General features: G+C 43.6%; 1 protein-coding gene across 1 annotated transcript in view; it reads right to left on the bottom strand.

Moving 5' to 3' along the window:
* The window catches only part of GABRG1 (gamma-aminobutyric acid type A receptor subunit gamma1), a 358,052-nt gene that overhangs the window by 141,737 nt on the left and 193,884 nt on the right, over positions 1-22,431 (bottom strand). The window contains exon 6 of the mRNA XM_069201737.1: positions 8,218-8,355. Coding sequence (XP_069057838.1) covers positions 8,218-8,355 — 138 coding nt within the window. The remainder of the gene's footprint in view (positions 1-8,217; positions 8,356-22,431) is intronic.

Here is a 22,431-nt window from a genome sequence, read left to right as displayed (position 1 = left end):
TTTAGGTGTGACACTGTAAAGTCTAATGTATGATACTTCGAGTAGCACTTTATTAACAGGATTACAAAGCAGTTATTTCCATGTAATTGGATGCAAAACCGAAATAACCGCATTCTGTACAATGTAAAGGTTTAGATATAGCTTTGAAACATTTAGAAAGACACATATGATGCTTCTAAAAAGCCAATAATCAAAGACATTTTTTATCAGCTTGCTAGCTCACAACTTTCCACATGTAAATATGTCCTAAACATATACTGAAACCCAGAAAAGGACCGCCAAAAGAGTGGTTCTGCAATTATGGTTGCATTTATTCTTTTTTTCACTTATTTTGTGGTCACATCACCGCTCTCAGTTTAAATGCTGTTGTAGTATTCCATTGCTGATTGCTTATTGCCTCTCAAAACAGCACACTGAGTACTGGTCAGCACTGTTAAATAAATGATGCACTTGTGGCTGCTTTTTTCCTGATCTTTGAGTGACAGTTCTCACATTTTATTAGAACACTGTTAACTTTCCTTTTTCTCTCATCCTTCTTAGCGCAAAGGCATTTTTCACCCATTGAAAAGAAAGTCACTTTTTACCATCAGTTCACTTCCATCAGATTAGCATGTACAAAGTTGTCATTACTAAATCATTGCTCTATAGTATGCGAGAGTGAAAGCACAACTGTCAGGGAAAGAAAGACGTTTTGATCTGAAATTCACTGCAGTGTATTAATAACTCGGAGGTTATGCAATAAAAAAGGAAAAATAAACATATCAGGGTAAGATGCCCAGTGCGGTCCAAGACGATTAAATGCATTTATCTGCCAAATGTCTGGTGCATGTGCACACAGGCGGAGGCGAGCAACTTCTTGGTGGGTGGGGGTGGAGGGGGGGAGGTTGAACCGGCCAGCTGTGTGGCGGAGCTGAAAGTGTCTTCCAAGAACACGTGCCTTTTTCCACAGCTCTCCTCTACGGAACACCAGGCATTCACAATGTGTGTGATTAGATGTTTGGGAAAAGTGTATAACTTACTACCGGTGCAAAATATGCCACATCAGGTTCACGTGATTTGCTGCACAATGCAGAAAATGAACCCATTTGTATCTGGGTGTTGTCATCAATTTTCACCTCATCCCAGAAAGCTTGGTGGGCAGTGGCCTGACTGTATGAAAAACATACATAAATAACACGCCAGCGCCCACCCTTCCTTCCAGCTGACCACAGCACAATGTAGCGCAGAATTTATCAGCGAGGTTCTGCAGCAGCCTAGCGCCACACAGCCCAGTAGTCATCAGGCCAGCACTACAACCTAAAAGCTCAAGGGGTGCTTTGTGAAATACAGCGCCTCCTTTAAGGTGGTACCAGTTGTGCTATCATGCGTGACTAATGTAATTTAATTTTAATGCGGTGATGCGGACACCTTCACTAAAATACGTAAGTCTAAAACCTGATGCATGGTACTTGGCAGGGATGTGTCTACACGTGTCCTACGATTTACTATCTACATATAAAGAGCATGATGAACTGAAACCGCCTCGTTTTATTTGCCACCCATTAATTTCTCATTCAGAATGTGCTTACCTTTGGTGGACAGCATTTCCTTATTTTTTGATTATTTTGTGAGAAAAACACGTTCTTTCCCATATTCACTGAAGGATTTTCTCTATGCAGAATGCGGTAACATAATGTGGCCTTCCCCTTTGAGAGAAACATTAACAAATATATATGATCTGAATTTCAAATGATCAAATTATCAGCCATTGATTTTCACCATTTCTTTTAATGCTGATATTCAGATGAACATTCCGGAAAGCGGATGTTAGTCCCAGCATCAAGAACTGGCCCTAATGTATGCTGTAGCCGTTTCTCTATAGTTCAGACTTGGCTAAGTTACTCGTCCTATTTGGCAAAGTCACTGATGGCTGAAAACCAAAGACATATAAGTTGTCATTTTCTCATTCCACATTGTTTCATTACGGGTTCACTGAGTGCTGCGATCGACCTTACCAGATCGATTCAAGTTATTTACTAGGGTCCCAAATCAAAGGTTCAGAAATGTAAGATTTAAGTGTGGTGAACTTCTTTGATATGCTTTAGTAAACTCTATATTATGCCTGTTGCCTAGTGAAACATCATTTTCCAAATGGGCAAAAAAATTGAAATTTGTTCAACACTGTGGTAGTTCTGTACCTTTCTGTGCAATTATTTTTTGGACTGCCCACTTTCCATTGTTGCAGATTCTATAGAAGTGTGTGTGTGGGTCATAAGAATGTGGCCTTATATATTAAGGGTGTCATGCCTCATTACAATGTCCACATGACCAACACTCGCTTTAGTAGTTTATTACTGTTAGCAGAAAAGATGTCTTGGAATCAACAATAATGGAACACAACACCTATCTTCTCTGTCTGTCTCACGCACACTGAGATAATACCCATTGCTGATCTGTCAGAAGCAGGATTTCTACCCTATCCAATATTGTCAACAAGGACAGTCAGTGAACTTTCAGATGTTTCACACTCTTTTTTGCATGCCCAATAGGTTGCCTGCATTCTCTCTCTTATTGATGTTTGTGGCTACTGCACCGAGTTTGGATGCACTGTGCAGGTCATTGACATCTTGCCTAACTTTGTACACGTTTAAGCAATAAGGAAGTGACGTGAAGATGAACAAAGGGAACTCTAGCCTGCGCGATCATTGGTAGAGGGCCTAGACTGTGGTAGCACTGGCCAACAGATCATTGAGAGGGCAACTTTGGCTTGAATTATTGAAACACAAACTCTCATTGAAAGTAGGATATTCCCCTACATGTGTATATATATATGTAGTTTCTGTATTTCAACAATGTATTCATCGGAGTTATGGCACCTTCTTTGATTGGCCCCACTTTCAAGGTTGTGCTGTAGTGGAAGTTAGTTAGTTGCGCTATGTCTGATTTGCTGGAGGGGCTATTCTTCCTGAGAGTGTCTAAGGTTGCCTAGTAATGGGCTACTTTCAATAGGCAGTAGATCACTCGTTCTGTATTTGGATCATAGCAATCTCTTGATGCAAGTGCATAATGTCTTGTTTGTGTGCCCTGGTGGCAGTCTTGTTGAAATATATTCAATTAATTTCTATGCATTTCTTCAGAATATTTAGAAATGTTTGATGTTGGCCTTGTAATAGTTCTCCTATTTTCTGGTAGCAATGGTGTGTGGCAAGACAAGATCAACCATTATCAACATGTAGGTATGCAATTGCCAGTTGTAGGAAGGATAAAGCAGTTGATGGCTTAGAGAATGAGATTAGTAATATTTTTGGGCGTATGTTGGTTTATGCAAATTATTAGTTAAAGAGAAGAACACATATTTGTAACTGTGTCTTTTACATTGTTTGGATCTTCAACTGGCATTCAGGATGTCGCTTTCATTCCACGGCCGACTTACATGTTTGAAAGTCAGTGTAGTGTTTGTGGTTGTTGCATGCAAATATAGAAGGCATGTTCCATAATGATGGTGGGGGGTGTGCCTTCACTGGCCATGGAGGTGCAGAGAACGCCACTTACATAATTAAAATCAGCTTTGATAGCTCTGATTTTCCACGATGTAAAAGAAAAGATGGACTGTTTGCTACATGAGATTTGGGTCCATCCAAGGGTTCAAAAATTACCTTGCTAAAAGATGACCATACATTGCCATATGTTACTTGTGAAATAATAGAATGCAAAAGGGACTAATAATCCTAGTGCACACACTGCATTGTTTTTGAAAGACAATGTCCAGAGTATCTTCCTACTGAATCTCATGTTATATTTAACTATACGTAGTAGTTTCTTGAAAAGGTGAGGTGTTGAAAGCCTAAACATTTCTGGTTAAAGTAGATATGCAGTATTCGCCGTATACGGTATTCACACTGATGTTGAGCATTCAAGTCGGTTATAAATGTCATCTTCAATGCATGGTTATGCACAACATACGTCTGTGTTTTGATCTTCTGGAGTACTGTTTTTTCTGTTTATTTGGATGCTTACAATGAATATTAGGACTATGCACACAACGTTCTGCATTGTAGGGATGTAATTGCAATGATGCTAGTGTTTCCATCATGTTGACTTTCAGTGTTTTTCCAGTTGACTTGAAAGTCATTTTGATTTCCACTTTTGTAACCACCTCCGTCTAGTAGGCTTGCTCTGTCTCTAAATCCTGCTGAAATCTTAACTGTATCTGTTAAACAGTGGATAACTAAGGAATTCACAGCTTTTTGAGTTTAATATAGACTTGCTCACAATTGCAGTCGAACCTGCAGAAGCGGATCAATCATCTGTGAACATGCATGCTGCCGATATGGCACTTGCATGAATCTCTTCATGCAGGAAGCAACGACTGAATGCAAAGGGTTGGTCAGTTTTCATACTGATTAGATTTAAGGTTTGAGCTTCTCCGGTAGTTTCCTTGGTACTGCAAGGACATAAAACTACTCAGTTGCTGGTCAGGCAATCAGGCACTCATTCAAATTGAGGGTTTCTGTGGAAGTGTCAGAATGTTGCATCAAATTGAGTTCTATTGTTTCACATATATTTACAGCCTCATATGTTTCATCTTACTCTTGAGACCTGACACATGGTCTATATTCTTGACAAACCTACCCTTCTCTGGTGTCCATTTTTAAGTGAACATTGCAATCCCTAGAAACGTAAATCTACGTTTGTTGTAACTTGAATTGTTGCTATGCATTCTCTCCTTAGTTACACGTTCTCTGCTGCTCAGCCAGTGTGTGTGTGAGGTTACAGAATGCTGATGAGTGCCAGGTTGGTATGAATGGTCAGTTGGTGAGAGCGGGTTGAGCAGCAAGGATGCTGCTCCTGGTGGGGCTTTGCTTGTAACATGTAACTAAGCTGAATAAACGTACATCCTATAATCTACAAAGGGTCAAAACTCAATTACAACACTGGGGACGATTGAAGAAAGAACCTTAATGAGGAAGAAAAATGAAAAGAAACTAAGAGTAAAAGAAGTGCCGAAGAAACCTAGGGCCATATGTACGAACACATTTTCCCATACACACAGAATGGGTAAAACCCTTTGCTACATCTGGCCCTTAGAATACAGAAGTGAAAGCTTGAAGTGTAGAGAAACGCCCTGGAAGCCCACCAGTGTCTGTTTCGTGCAACAGCCTGTGGTTCCTCTAATGTGAAGGGCATTTAACCTCCTTAACGCCAATGTAAGCTGATTTATTGTGACTTTTGTGGCAACAATAGTGAAGTTGGCGTATACAAGATCTCATCGGGTAGAGAAACATGCCGGTGGGGAATGAAACAGGTATCACTGATGCTCAAGAAATGCTCAAAAAATGCAAGGAACGCAGGAAGCAATGTGAACATGATGTCAGTGCTGGTAATCAAGAAATGAAAGTATGCAGCAACCAACACTGTTTTGGGTAGATGTTCCAGTGAGCAGTAAAAATGGCAGCCCTGATGGAATAGAAGTGCTGGGAATAAAGCACGGTAAGTAAGCAAACTGGCTGTGAATGCAATCAGCTGTTTGAAGGCTCAAAGGCAGTGTTTTTGGTGTATGCTGGGAGCTACTTATAACATTGGATGGCAGCTAGTGGAAACATTCAGTGCTTAGTGAACTGCCATAATACTTTAGATGTATGCCATGAGGATTGACTCTTAATACCATGAATTCAACCCCCACTTTGAATAGATTGGTAGTGAGTTAATTGTTTTTCTCAATTTACTTCTTTTTGGATATGACGTTAAGAGTGCAAGGGTTGGTTGCGACATTTAAAAAAGACCCACGTGGCCACTGTGTGCTGTCCCAGGCATTACGAGCATCAGTAGATGCATGCCTGCCACCCGCTTCATTATGAAAGCCAGTCGTGTGTGTTGCCATGTCAGCTGCTCATGGTGGTTTACTAATGTAACACCTCTGAAGGTGGAACATGCACTGCAGCGGCTGAGGGGAACAGGAAGCAGAGGTCGATGTGTGTCAGGAGACGAATTAAAAATTCAATGTGCACTGGTTATGGTGCAAGGAAAAAAGCTGTAACATGGATGAGAGTTACAACATGTTATTAAAGTGGCGAATTATGAGTGATAGAAACTGCATTGTGTTACATGAGAAGACATAAAGGCAGTGGAAGGCATTCAAGCGGCAGTCATCACTCCTCTGGTGTGGACTATGCACCTGAAGAATTATGAAGTTTCTTCAATTGTCAGGGATTTGAGTGTAATTTGGGTGAGAGGTCACTCACTGTGGACTTCAAAGTGTCATTTGCGTGATATAGTCATGTGCCATCCAGTTCGGCTTGCCATGCCAGCACTTGTCTGAGAGCTGTTATCAATTTGCTGCATAACTGTATTTTTTATTTATGCCATGCTGAATTTGCTGCCCATTATTAAGTTCCATGGTAAACCTTTTGCCCAACTGTATTTTCAACATACTTGATTGGGGGTCCAAGGTCTTATACCTCTGGTCATGTAAGGTGTGTGGCATTCGTGATGCAGAATGGTGTTGAGTGTTAAGGGTTGTGTACCCTAGTGTTGCAGGTTCAAGTACCATGGTGTTGTGTTGCAGGGTTGTGTTAGTGTTGCATTGCAGGGCTGTGTATTGTAGTTTTGCTTTGCAGGGTCAAGTACCCTAGTGTTGCATCTGTGAGTTGTGTACCCTAGTGTTGCTTTCCCGGGTCCTGTACACTAGTGTTGCATTGCAGGGTTGTGTACCCTAATGTTACATTGCAGGATCAAGTTCCCCAGTGTTGCATTGCAGGGTCGTGTTGGTGCTGCATTGCAGGGTTGTGTATCCTAGTGTTGAGTTGCAGGGTGGAGTACCCTAATGCTGCATTGCAGGGTCATGTACCCTAATGTTGTGTTGTACTACCACCTATTGGTCCTTATGTTAAAGGGCAATATTATTTCCATCATTTGTTTCCCCAATGGAGAGATGTGTTGTGACTTAAAGTGTTGCTATGCGTTCTCTCCTTAGTTAATAGTTCTCTGCTGCTCAGCCAGTGTGGGTGTGTGTGTGTGTGTGTGTGTGTGTGCGCATGTGTGTGTGTATGTGAGTGAGGTCATAGAATGCTAATGTGTGTCTGCTTGGTTTGAATGGTCAGTTGGTGAGAGTTGGCTGAGCAGCAAGGATGCTGCTCATGGTGGGGCATTATCTGTATCTTGTAACAAAGCTGAATAAACCTACTTCTTATAATCTACAAAGGATCTATCTTTATTTACAACAAAATGGTAGGCTTATGTTCCATTTTGTGATCTAGAAATAGACAACACTTCTGGTCAGAATGATGGTGTGGATGAAAGAAGGAGGGTATGCCACATGAAAGCTGTCCTATATAATTCTAGACGTAGGGTTTTTTATTATCTTAATTTCTTCTGAGTGATCCACCTGTCATTTGTTTCCACCCCTTCCCTCTCAAAATATGAGATGTTCTTGTCCTTGACGTCTTGTAGCAGGATTTGAATGAGCTGGGCTTTGTCAATGAAGAGGTAGAGGACATGTTTCTTTCCCAGCACATCTCCCTGGGCAAAGGTATATTTTGCTTCAACAGAGCATCCCACTTCATATTCCTGACATGCCCTTTTCATAACACTTTCATTAGATTTTATTTTCAAATATCCAAAAAATAATTTCTAGAAATGAAAATAAATAACAAACCGCTGAACAAAAGCTCCCTGTAACTACATTGAAAAACTGGGATTCAGATTAAAACAAAACTTGAGAACAACACAATACTAGAAAGCAAACACAGTGGTTCAGCAGGGCCCCCTAAAGTTATCAATCTGTGCACTTGTATATGACAGACTCAGCAAGAGACACACTCTCTGACATAAAATGAGAACAAGAAGAACCCAGTTTAATTCAAGACTGTGTGAAAATATAATGATAAAAGCAGGCAGCATAAATAAACACATCAAATAATACCTGGAAACAAATTTACACTAATTAGCTTTAGGCTAAAATACCTAAAGTACTATACTATTTTATTGCCTTTCAGTGTACCAAAGAAACTGAATGCAGCAGCAGAAAAAAACATGAACATGTCAGGGTAGAGAACTTAATTCTGAAGTCCAGCATTGACACATCAGTGACATGGGAAAAACTCTGTGCACCTATGCCAGCCCACGTTACATAAGCCCAAACAATAACACGTTAATACAGCTTATGACACACCTGCAAATTAAGCTAAATAAAACACAACAGCTACAATAATGTAATAACTGTTGCAGCAAATGCAATACCTGAAATTGTATGTGAGATCCCTGTTGTGTTCCGTAATCCCACAAAAGAAAATTGATACAGTCTCCAGTACTTTTGATCTGCCAGCTCAACAGAGTTTTTCTTCCATTTATATTGAATTTCGGTTTTGGGATACCCATCTGTGAAAAGGGAAATTAGAGTAGAGGACATGGCATAAAAACCTTTAATGAATGGAACAATAAAAACAAAGATATAGGCCCTAATTACAAGTCAGGTGGAGCGGATTAATTATATGGAATTCAGTTATGCTTAATACTGAGAGGGCAGGTGTTCCCCCACCTGATCATCCCAGATATTGTAACACCAGCCCCAGTTTTAACATCTGTCTGGTAGAATTGCCTGCAGCCAAACCTCTTTCCTCATGTTTTTCTTCTGGCGGGGTAGTATGTAAGGCTCCCCCTGCCAGAATTTAGGTTCACCAACTCACCCCTTCCGCTCCACATCCTCCTCACCACACCCCAAACCTACACAGAAGCCAGCGGCATAACAAAGGCCCCCACAGCTCATGCAGTGTGGAGGGACCCTGAGGTCCAGGTGAACACCTCAGCACAGTACATTATGCAGAGGCAGCAGGCCCCTGACTGGATTTAGGAGGAGTCTACAGGTACTTTGCAGGGGGCCCCTTAAGTTTTGTTATGCCTTTGACAGAGGTCGACGCTTACATTTTCCACCTCCTCAAAGGAGGCAAATCAATAAAACTAGCAGAACCTTCAATTCCGTGTGGTTTAAGTGAATCTGCTACCACAGGTATTTTCCATTACTCTGGGTTTCATTCATAATTGCATGACACTGGTGCAGTGTTAGTGGACTGAAATGTAAATTTTGTGTACAGAGTTTGCCACTATCCAGTGATGTGCAACACATAATTAAGGCCAAGGTATACAATCTATTTTACTGATAACTATTCTTGAATGGTAAAAATTACCTTGGTAGGGGGGAGTGCTAGAATGATAGATTTCACTAAGATAGTCATCAAGGAAGATTTTCAAAGAGACGGCAAACAAATGAGAAGTGATGGAAGAATGAGTAATATGTCAACATAAAATTACAAAACATCAAAGTAGGGTCTATCTGAAATTGTAACCATTGATAAATACAAAAAGACATGGATGAGGTGTTTGAATTAACCTCAGCCACTGGTAATTATTTGAGACTGCACACCACTCCATCATGTTTTCTTTATAATGCTACCTCAGACAGGAACCATCCATATGCAAATCAACCTTGATCCTTTCTCAGATATTAACAGTCCAGCCAAAATGTCATGATTGGAACACATGCAACCCCAGAATATCTTTTGCCAGCTTTAGTAGAGTGAAACTTGGTTTCAATGACACAGTAAGCAGGGAACCTATGCCTGGGCATGTACCTCACACAATTAAAGCATACTGTCCATCACTTTACTGTTTATTCAAGCTAATACCCTATATGCAATGGATACAACCAGACATGAGTTCTTTGTTCACTGTGCCATAGGTGTCAAGCAGCACCCTACTGATGAGGCCTGAATAGGATGTAATCAGCCTGAAGTTGCTTGTGTTCCCTTCTGTAGGTGACTTCACCTGGACAGAATATTCCTATGAAACACCAGCCATACTGATTTGCATAAAGTAAGCCTCTGTCTAGGATGGCAAAATAAGCAAAAACAATAGCCTAGAATGTGTCCTGAACAAATTCAAGTTAATTATTGCAGGAAATGCTGATGCCTGTAAAATAGTTACTCATATTTTGCAGAGAACTATTTCATTGAAAGAAAACTACTTTGGTAGATCATTTCTCAAATCTTCCAATTCATTTGCTCAAAGATTCTGTATAGGATTTTACAAAATTACAGAATTTTACACATCATTACCAAAACCTGTGAGGGGTAATATTGGAAAGGAAGATAAGAATTTAATCACACAGTAAATCTTTAGATGGCACCCATTGCTCACTACTTTCAGTTTTACAATTTGATCTTCATGATCAAAGAGTTGGAAAATCAGCTGCCATAGGCCATTGGTGTGGATGTTGTGTTTGGCCAGTGGACTTGGAGGATTTTCCTCAGACAGGTGTTTATGAAAGGCTGGACTTTGTTGGTGGTGGTCATTGTTGCCCTCCAAGTTTCTGCTACATACATATGGATCTATTTTACAGTGGTTTTTAAACCCCTGTTCTTGGTTTTGGTTTGCAACATTGGGTCCTTGGAGCGCCAGATCTTCTCATTGAAGGCAGCCCTTGCTTTGCCAATTCTTGCCTTTAAGTTGGTGTCTTTGCCACCCTGCTTGCCTATTATACTGCCCAGGTAGGTAAAAGCCTCAACCTCTTTCAGTGCATCATCCGCCAGAGTGACTGCAGAAAGTTGAAAGATCAAGGCGAATACAACAAAACCAACAAGGAAGCAAAGAGAAGCTTAGAAGCGAGTGAAGATTCATCGATGGTCTTGTCACAGAAGCCTAGGAAGCACCAAGCCATGGAAACCTGAAAGAGCTTTATGACATAACAAGGAAACTCTCTGGCAGATAATTGAGATAGGCTTCATTATAAACTTCTAATTTATATTTACAAAGGCATTACCACTTTTCAGTAGCAACACAGCTTTAAACAAATCTCTGCCTTCAAGTCAATCAAAAAGTTGAAATTGAGCTGTCTTTCAGCCTTAGTCATTGATTCGGGTTTCACTATAAAGTTAGTCAAACCTAAAGTTGACAATGAGCCTCAAATATGAACACTCCAAAGAATTTTTAACACCTTACTATTATTCATTATGCCTCATAATGCATCTAAAGAAACCAAAGTTTTAGGATTATTCTAAAAGGAAGATTTTCAAATTAGCACTTATATCTATTCCTACTACATTAAATTATTTTGTGAAGCTATTAAAGAATTTAGGCACTACACCAATCCTCCTAAAAATAATTATGAACGATTATCAATGTGTTTAGCTTTGCCATGCGGGAAACAGCTTTTACAATGCTGCCTTTACAATGCAATGCCTTTCCCACATACGCCTTTACCACATAGCTATGTTTTTGTGCCTTTACCATGCATACCTTAACCATGTTATTAAGATAAGTATGCAATTACGTCTGTCTGTCTGTCTGTCTGTCTGTCTGTCTGTCTGTCTGTCTGTCTATCTATCTATCTATCTATGTACAGATTGATATAGGTACATGGGTGTATGTATTTGTGTATACACACCCAGACACACATATATGGGTAATGTTAGGGTTTAGGGGTAGTAAGGATAATTTTAGGGTTTAGCAGTGTTGTAGTGTTCAAGGGTGGTACATTTAATTTTAAGGTTGGGTACCGCTAAAGGGTGATAAGGGTAATTTTAGGACGTAGAGGTAGGTAGTGGCAAAGAAAGGACAGATGTAAATTGCAAAATGGGGGTTGATTCTTTCAGTGAACGTCTAGGGTTTTTTCATTGTAAGGTAATATTTTACTAACATATGTGAAGCCAACCCTCTACAGTGCATGGTACAACCCTCTTGGAGGTAGCCAACCACCCTGCTGACAGCCAACCCCATGCTGCGCACAGCATTTCATGGCATGTGATGTAGGATCAGCCACAGGGCCTGTCTTGCAGCCCAGGCCCTGCCTCCAAATCCTGCTAGGCAGCCCTGAGAGGCTGCCAACCCCACCCAATGCATGGCCTTTTGTCAAGAGTGGTGTGGGATTAGCCATAGGGCATATCTTTTAGCCAGGCCCTTTTTCCAACTCCCAGTAGGCAGCTAACCCCACACTGCACACAGTCCATTCTTTGGTAGTGCACAGTGGGGGTTTGGCCACAGGACTTGGCCTGCCGCCAGACCCTGTGACATAGCCCCCAGCAGGCTGCCAAGGCCATGCGATGCACAGCCTAGGAGGGGGACAGCATAGTGTTGGCCCCATGCCCTGTGGACCCTATTCCTTGGCGCCATATCCGCAAGCCATAATACACCCCAGGGACCCGAACCCCCAGGGCCAACTATAATAAAGAAAAGGGGAGGGGCCACACACCCTCTCCAGAACCATATCGTCCCCAGGAAACATATCCTCCAGGGCCAAAAATTATTAAAAATAGGGGAAGGACAACTAGGCCCCCCTACCTGAGCCTATTTTAGGTCTCAGTGTCCCATTCCCTGGGGCCTCCATTAGGTATAGATGGGAGCATTGGTGACCACCCTCAGCACCCACAAACAACATTTTGAGAACTGCAGGAGGGTTCCCAGGGCCCCACAACCATAGTAGGATCCCCGCATGGTGCAGGAACCCCCATTGCTCTCACACAGAGGAAGCAGCTGTTTTCTGCTTGCTCCCTCCAGGCATGAACAATATGTGTTTTGTTTTCCTGTCTGCAGGAGTGCAGGTAGGGAAACAGAACTGTCTGATCCCAACCGCTGGGAGTATTCTTAAATTTCTCTCAGGCTGAGAGCAGACTTAGGGTCTGATTCACAAAGGCAAATATACACTTTTGTGTATGTTTATGATTGTTTGCTAGTAAAAAGGGATTTATGAGTAGCATCTTTATGACCAAAGGAGTCATGACCGCACATGAAAAATAGGTCTTTTCATGTGCAGAGACTCTACACTGATAAATATACTACTTGTAAATCCCTTTGTGAATCAGGCCCTTAGTGCTATCTCCCATCTGGATGAGATTTGAAAATTCTCCTGCCAAACTGGAGGAAACACAAATTTCCCTGCCTGCATGCAAGAAGGATTATTGCTGTATCCATGGCCTGGACTCCCTGGAGCACAATCACTAAGTCGGCCCCAGGAAATGGGGTCCCTTTGGACATTCAAGGCTTGAGGGGACATTCTCATTTTATTAAGCAATCGGCCACCTGGACTTGGGCTCCAAGGGGCCAATAATGACTCAACGAGGTGGCCATGTGTCCCTCCCATAAAAATTTATTGAAATTGTACCTGAGTAAATACTATGCTATGAAATCTATTTCAAACAGAAATAAGGATGTCACAATATTGAATATTCAGGGTTTAAAATAAGAGATATCCTGGACCTCATGGCTATAAAAGATCTAGCTGATATAATTGCACAGGATGGTCAAGTTGCCACTGAAAGTGAGAACACAGATAATCAAAGATTGGGCTGTATAGGCTTTGTCACGGATAATTACTAGCCATCTAAACCATCTAGCCATCTACACCATCTAGTAGATTCAATCCATAATTACAGAGTGGAAATCTAAAGCCATCTAGTCGGTTCAGTCCACAATTATCGATTGGAAATCTAGTTGAAATTTTTCATGAGCTAGTGGTTGGAGACATCAACAAATTACGAACAAAGACAAAAACTAAAAGATTTGGCAACTTTACCCATAATGATTGGGAAGAAAGTAATGCATTTAGAAATAATGCCTTTAGATACAGTGGGGAACATCATCATTATGGATACAGGCCAATATATTAAGGAAGCTCAAAAGCAATAACACAGTTGTGATAATTATGAGAGACGTAAAGGAAATCCCATTCAAGTCCACCAAGAAAGCTATCATGAGATGTTACATGGGTGGCTAAGTCGTCAACCTATCAAAAATAAAGAATATATATATTTGAAAGAGGACTTTCCAAGAATTCCCTATATTTATTTTCTACCAAAGATTCATAAAGACAAACTTTATCCTCCTGGTAGACCCATCGTGAGCATGATAGGCTCTCTTTTAGAGAACACTTCTAGATATGAAGACCTTTGTTATGTCCATATGTCACAGAACTTCCACAATACCTATGTGACACAACAGACTTTCTATCCAAGATTGACAATTTTCCTTGGCAAAGCACTATTTTTTGGTGACAATGGATGTCATATCCTTATAAACATCCATCAGGCATCAGTTTGGCAAGCAAGCATGTAGGTATTTTTTGAGAACGTGTCCCATAGAGTTTGCACAGCACACTGAAATGTTGATGACCATGTTATTGTTCTATTAAACACATGATATCTTTTTATTTAACAATGAATATTACATCCAAAAAGAAGGTACAGCAATGGGGGCATCATTTGCGCCAACGTATGCCACCTATACATAGGATGGTGGGAAAAGGAGGTGGCATGGTCTGACGAGCTGAGTGCTTATATGGAGAAAGTGGTGCTATGGGTGTGTTTTATTGATAACTTGTTTCTCATGTGGGATGCACAAGAGAGCTTACTACAGGAATATATTAGAAACTGAATATGAATAATTTAAATATACATCTTGTAGCAACAATGAGTAGAAGCAAACCTGAGTTCCTTGACATCCTGCTTGAAGAAAGAAATGAGAAATTGGAAACATCTGTTTTCCGACAACCAACAGCTTGCAACTCCATATTGCATGGTAGCAGCGGGCATTCAAGGGCTCTGAAATGGAGCATCACCTACAGACAGTTTCTGCAGACTTACAGGATATGCTTATGTGATCTGGTATTTGAAAATGAAATATTGGTGATAATGAAGAGATTTTCTGAGAGAAGATATCCGCAGAAGGTCCTTATGGATGCATATGAAAGGGTAAAATGCAAGAAAAGGGAGGATTAGCTCTTTAAACAACAGCACCTTAGACAGTAGGAAATTGTGGATAGTTCCGGAGTTCAGTAATGCACATAAGGGACTTAAAGCTATTTTAGCTCGCAAAACAGCATGTTCTGCAACAAGCTGAACATATTAAGACAAGGACTGGACAGTACCCCCAGATCACATATCAGAAAGCTAGATCATTGGGGGATATGTTAACCAGAAGCTTGTTCATGAAAAAAAAGAGAAAACAACATGGTTTTCTGGTGCTGTGGCCATTGCAAAGCATGCAAATATGCAGTGAATATGCAGTCCTTTGAGACATTTGAGGGGAGAGTGTGTCACATAGCAGAGAGAATCACCTGTGAAACAGAATTTGTAGTTTATATTATCCAATGTGGTTGTAAAAAAATAAAAATCTTATCCATTAGTAAAACACTTCTGGGATGTTTAAGAGTCTGACTTTTTATGGCATCAAAAATGTCTCAGGATGGGAGACAGAGCATTGAAATGAAGTAGAACGGAATCCATAATGATTTTTTTGTTGGGAACAGAAAAGTGATGGGGCGCAACTTAGATGCAGAACTACGTGTGCATTTATAGGGGATAGAATTATATCTAATTAGTACTGGATCAGGGCAAGATAGCTAGATATTGTATCTTTTGATGCAAAAGTCTCCCAGTGTTGTCATGATCAAGTGATGATCTTAGTTTCTGAAGGGTTTGCTCTTTTTATATGCTATTATTAACAACTTGTGGGAATTGCTTTTCCCATAAATTGTAGTGACAACAGTATAAAAGTGTGGGGGGAGCTATTCAGTGCTATGATAGTGGACAATGCAGATATTAAGAATTAGCTGTGATTATTGATGCATGAGGTACTTTGTATATGTTGATTTTATGTGTTTTTTTCTGTTTTTGTATGTACTTTATTAGTTGAAGTATATGTGTTTTTTTTTAATATCATCATTTCCTACACCCCAATGACCAACAATATTGAAGCTTTATGATAAGGGACAATTTTGTTTAGAAAGATTGTGGATAGTGACTCAGACACCTCCTCCAATGGCATCTCCCTGGTTGTGGTGGAGCCTACTGGGCCCAGCCGTTCCTTAACATCTTCCACCACCCCATACCATCACCGCCCTCCCAGTAGCTATGTGCCCGCTCACCCAGGAGGGTGGGCGTCTTCTTCGCCCCAGGCACCTCATCTCCTGCCACTGTTAGCCCTGCTGCCCTCACTGAGGAGGCTATTGACCTCCTGAGAAGCATCTCTGTTGGTCAGACAACCACTGTGAATGCCATCCAGGGACTGGCATCCCAGATGCAGCAATGCAATGCGTTCCTGGAAGGCATTCACGGTGCCATTTCTTACCTACAGAGATCTTTTCAGGCCCTGGCCTCCTCTTTGACAGCAGCCAGTGACCCTGGTCTTTCCATCCCCCCTCTCACAACTTCGATCCCTTCCAGTACCCCACTCCCTTCTTCCATCCCAAGCGCACATCCAGACAGCCATGCACACAAATCAACACCCATGAAGCATGCAGAAAAACACAAGCACCACATGTCCCACCACATGCAGGCACACACCCAACATTCAAAGGCAGACACAACAACATCCACCTCCACCACTGTGTCCACCCCCCCTCCTCCCAGGACACAGAAACGCTCCCAGACTTCCACTCCATACACATCCACCAAACATAGGCATACTTTACTGGCACCTACATCTAAGTACAGCAGTCCTACATCTCAAACCTCCACTCCTTCATCCTCCACTCCCAAACCTGTCTCCAAAACCCCTCCAGCTGCACCTCGTAAGCTTTCCCTCTCCCATGTTGACCTGTTCCAACCCACTGGCCCACTCCGCCTTGTCCCTATATGTTCCCTTGGCCTCCTGAAACTCACTCCTTCCTCATCTAAGTCTTCCACAGTCCGCCCTACCCATTCCCATGCCCCTTCCCCGGGGAAGAAGGCTTGTGTTGCCCCTGGTCCCTCTGCCACCCCCGGTCCAGGCCGACTCCTCCTCCTCCCAAGGGCAAGGCCAAACCCTCTCCACCTCCATAACTTACGCTCAAGACCCCCCTTCCAAACCTGAGTCCCCACCCGCCACCCCCTGCCTCCGAACCCTGAGGTGCCTGGCTGCCCCATTGATGCCTCTTCTCAGCGGAGTGTTCCTTTACATCATGGGAGTCAAGTGTAGGCTATCTTTGTCCTACCGAGACCTTGTACTGGCTGCTGGCCTTTTGTAAATATTTTTTTTTTAACATAAATATTTGCTGCCCAGCAGACATTTTGGTGCTAAATTGAGCAGTTGTGCAGCGTTTCACTTTGGGGGTGTGGTGTGCACAGGTATGTGTATTTGTTGGCCTGTGTCTGGTGAGTATATTTTGTTAGGGTGTGCATAGCTTGGGGTGGTGGGAGGGGTTGGGTGTGCGTTGCAGTGTGGATGGGGTGGGTGGGTGTGTAATTATGCCCTTTCCTCCCTTGTGTGCTATGCTGGGGGACTTACTGTTGTCGTCTTCATCGGCTGTCACGGTTCTGGAGGAATATGGCAAGGAGAAGCACTGGCATTATTTCCAACTTTAGCTCCATGTCGGCATTGTCGTGTTCTGTGGGCCTCTGGTGAGTGTTTCCCTTTCATAAGGGTTGTTTCCACCAGGCTTTGAGTGGCGGTGGTTCCCACCCCAGAACTGCTGGCGGTGTGGTGTTCATAATATGCTGGTCGGTTGGGCCCTTCTGCCGGCCTGGAGACGGCCTCTGCCATTGGCGGCGGTGTTTCCAATATGGTGGTGGGTGGATGGGCCGCTGGCTGTTTCTCCTATGCTTCATTATTTGGCGGTCTGCATCGCTGGCCTGTTGGCGGTCGTTACCGCCGGCGGTGCGGTCATTACCACCAGGTTAAAAAAGAACGCTTATATCTTGATCAATAAGTTCTGCCATTATGTACAAATCTGTGAATTATTATAGTTTGCACCATATTGTGGGCTACACAGCACATGTCACCATAGCATTTGGCAATATGTAGGCAGGATATGGAGACATGTTTAATTATATGCACTCCAGCTGGTATTATGTTTTCTAATTTTGAGCTTGTGCCAGAAATGATAATTTAGGAGCAATATGTGCACATAATTTAAATTTGCAGAACACATAACACTTTTCATTATGGAGATACAACTTGGAGATACTGGTTTATTGCACAGGATCCTATTTGGTACAGCAGCTTTCCTTAACAACATGCAATTTAGAACTAGTGTCAAGATGGGCAACTTAGGAATATGGACTACTGTATGTAATCAAAGCATGCAGAGCACATGTCATTTCATAAGTGAGATGTAGGTACAATATGGAGATGTTATTTAGCTGTACGGTATCATATTTGGTACAGCGTGCCCCTCGTTACCATCATGTGCCAGTATATTCAATTTGGGAATATGGATGATTTGCACAAGACTGCAGTTTGCACAGCACGTGTCATTTTATTTTGGATGATAAAGAGACACTGTATGGAGATACTGACTAGTTATATGGTATTCCAATTGATAAAGCATGTCCTATTTGATATCATATATTAGACATGCATGGGTTGTTGAATATACAGAGATTGCATGGGTATACAACTTGTCTTGGCATGGTACCTCAATTGGCACAATGACGTCTTTCAGTAAATCTGTGCCATAAATATGCAATTTAGGAACACTAATATTTGCACATTATTATGGTTTGCACAACATATGTCACTTTAATATCAATTTGAAGGCACTATATGGAGATACTATTTAATTGTACATATCCTGGTTGGTATAGCCTGTTCCCTCTAATAAAATGTGCCAGTATATGTAGTTTGGGAACATTGATGGTTTACATGACATTGCGGTTTGCACACCGTGTCAGCTGAATATTGGGCAATATATAGGCAGTGTATGGGGGACCATATATACACATGATCCACTAAGGACAAGATGTATGAATAGTGAATTACACAATACATGGCACAAATCAAAAATGGTACTCACTTTTGTGAACCATGGGATGTAGTCTTAGACTAAGTTTAAGATCACTGTTTTTTGAATGCCCATATAAATTATCGTATAAAGTATATAGTTGTAGCAAGTCTTCCTGGCCTGCTTCTATGTTCTTCTGAGCGAGCTTCCTGAAGCGTGCCATCTGGTTCCTGAAGGCCAGCATGTAACCGAATACATCCTGGGGGGGGCTTACTTGAGGCTTTTTCAAAGCCTTCCCTAACCAGACTCAAGGGTCCCCTGACAGGGTGGCCATACAACAATTCATAAGGACTAAGGCCCTCATTACGACCCTGGCGGTTGTCGGAGAAGTGGCGGTCTTACCGCCAACAGGCTGGCGGTAAAAAAATTGGAATTATGCCCATGGCGGTTACCGCCATGGTCATCCGCCACTTCTCCGAACCGACCGCTGGGCTGGAGACTGGGTGGTATCACGACCCGGCTGACCACCATGGATTTCATAGGGTTGGGAACCGCCATGAAATCCATTGCGGTAAGCACTGTCCGTGCCGGGGAATTCCTTCCCTGGCACTGATAGGGGTCTCCCCCACACCCCACCCCGCGTCCTCCCCCTACACCCCCCCACCCCCTTGCCACGTCCCAAAGGTGGTGGGACCCCCTTACCACCCCTACCCTCAACATCGCAACCCAGGCACACACGTACACGCATGCATACACCACCAACACACATACCCGCACACATATCACCAAACATGCCAACAGCCACACACACAGTCATACACACACACCCACATACAGACATACACGCACACATCCATTCAGACATACAGACAGACAGACACGCACACATTTCCAAACACAACACCACCCTCATGCATTCACGTACCCACACACCCCGTCTACATACTCACACGCACACAACACCCCCTACACCCTCCCCTAACGAACGATCAACTTACCTGGTCTGTTGATCTTCTGGGAGGGGACGGGATCCATGGGGGCTGCTCTGCCGCCAGCACCCCGTCAACAGAACACCGCCACGCCGAATCACGGAACGTGATTCAGTGGGCGGTGTTCTGTTGACGGGCGGTGGAGGTGGAGCAACCTCCACTTCCCGCCGACCGCCAGTATGGCTGCTGGCGGCTCTCCATCCGGAAAAGGATGGAGGGCTGCCAGCAGTCATAATTCGCCGAGCGGAAAACCGCCTGCACTGGCGGTCTTCAGTACGGCGGTCCCTCGGCGGTCTTGCAAAAACACCGCCTAGGTTATAATGACCATCTAAATCCTTTTGTGACACCTCCCTGTAGGCGAACAGAAGGCATGGCAAGAGGTTGTCCCACTTACATCTCAAGGGCTCTGACAGGCCCATGATCATGCCTTTCAAGGTGGGGTTGAAGCTCTCAACCAGACCGTTTCCTCCGTGGTGGTAAGGAGTGGTAAACTTGTAGGTTACCCACGCTCCTTCCACAGAGACTTCATACAGATTGATATGAAGTTGGAACCCCTATCGGACAAAACTTCCTTGGGAAACCCCATGCAGGTAAAAACCTCCATCAGTGCACGTCCCACCACAGGGGAGGTGATTGATCCCAACGGAATGGCTTCTGAGTACAGGGTTGCATGGTCCACCAACACCAGAATAAACCTGTTGTCCATGGCTGTCTTGGGATCCAGAGGCCCCACAATGTCTATATCAACCCTTCGAAAGGGGGTGAGGACTACAGGAAAAGGTTGGAGGGGAGTCTTACATTTCCCCCCACTCTTGCCACTTGCCTGACAAGTTTGGCAAGACCTACAGTGTGCATCTGAGTGCCTGCGCATTTGGGGCCAGTAAAAGTGGGTGACAAGCCATTCAAAGGTTTTGTCCTGCCCCAATTTCCAGCTAAAGGCACATCATGAGCCAGACTCAGTATGAAGGCTCTGAAGCACTGGGGTACCACCAGCATACGGGTTGACCCAGGCCCAGCATCCTTAGACTCACTATATAGGAGGCTGTCCTCCCAATAGATCAAGTGTGATCCAGACTTACTGCCACACACCTGGTTTACAGCATGCTGCTGCAAACCCTCCAAAGTAGGGCATGTCTTCTGTGCCTCACAGAATGCTTCCCTGGTGGGTCACCCTTCCTGCTGCCAAAGCATCAGCTCATGGCCCTCCCCCACCTAGGCAACATGTTCCCCTGTAGACTCCGGGCGTCACCCTCAGGCTTTGCCTCTTCCCATACTGTGGGACTTTCTGGGGTCGGTTTCCTGTGTCCTTTGCCCTTCCTCCTTCTGGCAGACACCTGGGCCACTCTTTCAGGCTCCAGGGTCTCCTGATCAACCTGACGGGCAGCCATTGACCGGGTGGATACACACACCCACCCACGCAGATGCAACATGTCCCATTGAGACCTGTGTTCCACCTTCTTCCAAGGGGAATCCTCCAGGTCATTGCCAAGCAGACAATCTACAGCCATGGTTGGACTCACAGCCACTCTCAAGGCACCTGAGACTCCCCCATTCAAAGGGAACCTAGGCCACTCTGCACAGGCGCTCTGAGTTGTCTACAGTAACTATGTGGTGAAGTACATGGGGATCTATCTGCTCCTGTGTCTCTTAGAGGCTCCACCCTCTGTTCATTGATGGTCACCCACTGCCTGTACTTCTTAGTGATCTCAAGCACTAGGGTTCTCTGGACCATCTTACTGTCCCCCTAGTGAGACAAGAGTCATCTCAGCTGGCTCCCACCCATCTGGAACCAACTCCTCCCCAAGCGCTACACTAGCCAAGCCCTGTGCTTGAGCACCTGTAGGTGCCTGTGTCCCCTTGGGACATTTGGGATCCCCCCTCACATGACCCACCTGGTCACATGCATAACATTTGCAGGGACCCCCGTCTGCAGATTTCCCTTTAGAAAACCAGAGCTTCTTCTCAAATGGGGGCTGGGAATCCTTACTACGGGAACTAGGTAGGGGTCCTTTGGAGAACTCCCCTTGTTTGCCCGTATTCCCCCTTTCTTCGGAGAGGGACCGTGGCCACCCTTGGCGTGGTATACCCCATACCTCTTTTGGGTCCTGGTGCTCTCCCAATGGTCAACTTCCTGCACAAGTTTCTTCGGGTCAGTCAGCTTGCTGTTAATCAAGTGTTTGGCGCAGCTCTGGAGAACAAAGACTGTACAAGTACTCCCAAGCAATCAAGTTGTAGAGCCCCTCATAAGTTTTTACCTTACTGCCCTTCACCCAACCATCCAGTGACCTGCAAAAAGAGCTACACATTCCAACCATGTTTGGGATTCCTTCTTTTTGTAGGACCTAAACTTGTCCTTATACTGCTCAGGGGTGAGACAATACCTTGTGAGTAGGCCGTCCTTCATGATAGAGTAGGTGGGCCCCTGAGGATCCCCTAAGGATGTCTGAGTATCCCCACTTCTACCTCAAAGTGCTTCCTTAGACCCACCCCCCCAATGTGCATCACGGACCAAGTTCATGTGGAGAGCAGACTCATACCCTCTTGAACCACAAGTATATGTTATCCTCCCTCTTGTAATCCTTCACAAGGTCTTTAGGAATGTGCACCCTCCTCTCAGGCTACACTGCGGTACTGCTGCCACCATCTCTACTAGACTGGCTTGTCGGATCTTGTTCCCTCAAACTAAGCTCATGAGCCAAGAGCATCTTTCTCTCCTCAATGGCCATCCTCCTCTCTTCCATCTCCCTCTCCATCTTAAGCTTCTCCAACTCAAACAGG

This window comes from Pleurodeles waltl, chromosome 1_2, assembly GCF_031143425.1.
Source record: "Pleurodeles waltl isolate 20211129_DDA chromosome 1_2, aPleWal1.hap1.20221129, whole genome shotgun sequence".
In the NCBI taxonomy this organism is placed as follows: domain Eukaryota; kingdom Metazoa; phylum Chordata; class Amphibia; order Caudata; family Salamandridae; genus Pleurodeles; species Pleurodeles waltl.
This window is presented reverse-complemented; position numbering and strand designations above follow the sequence as displayed.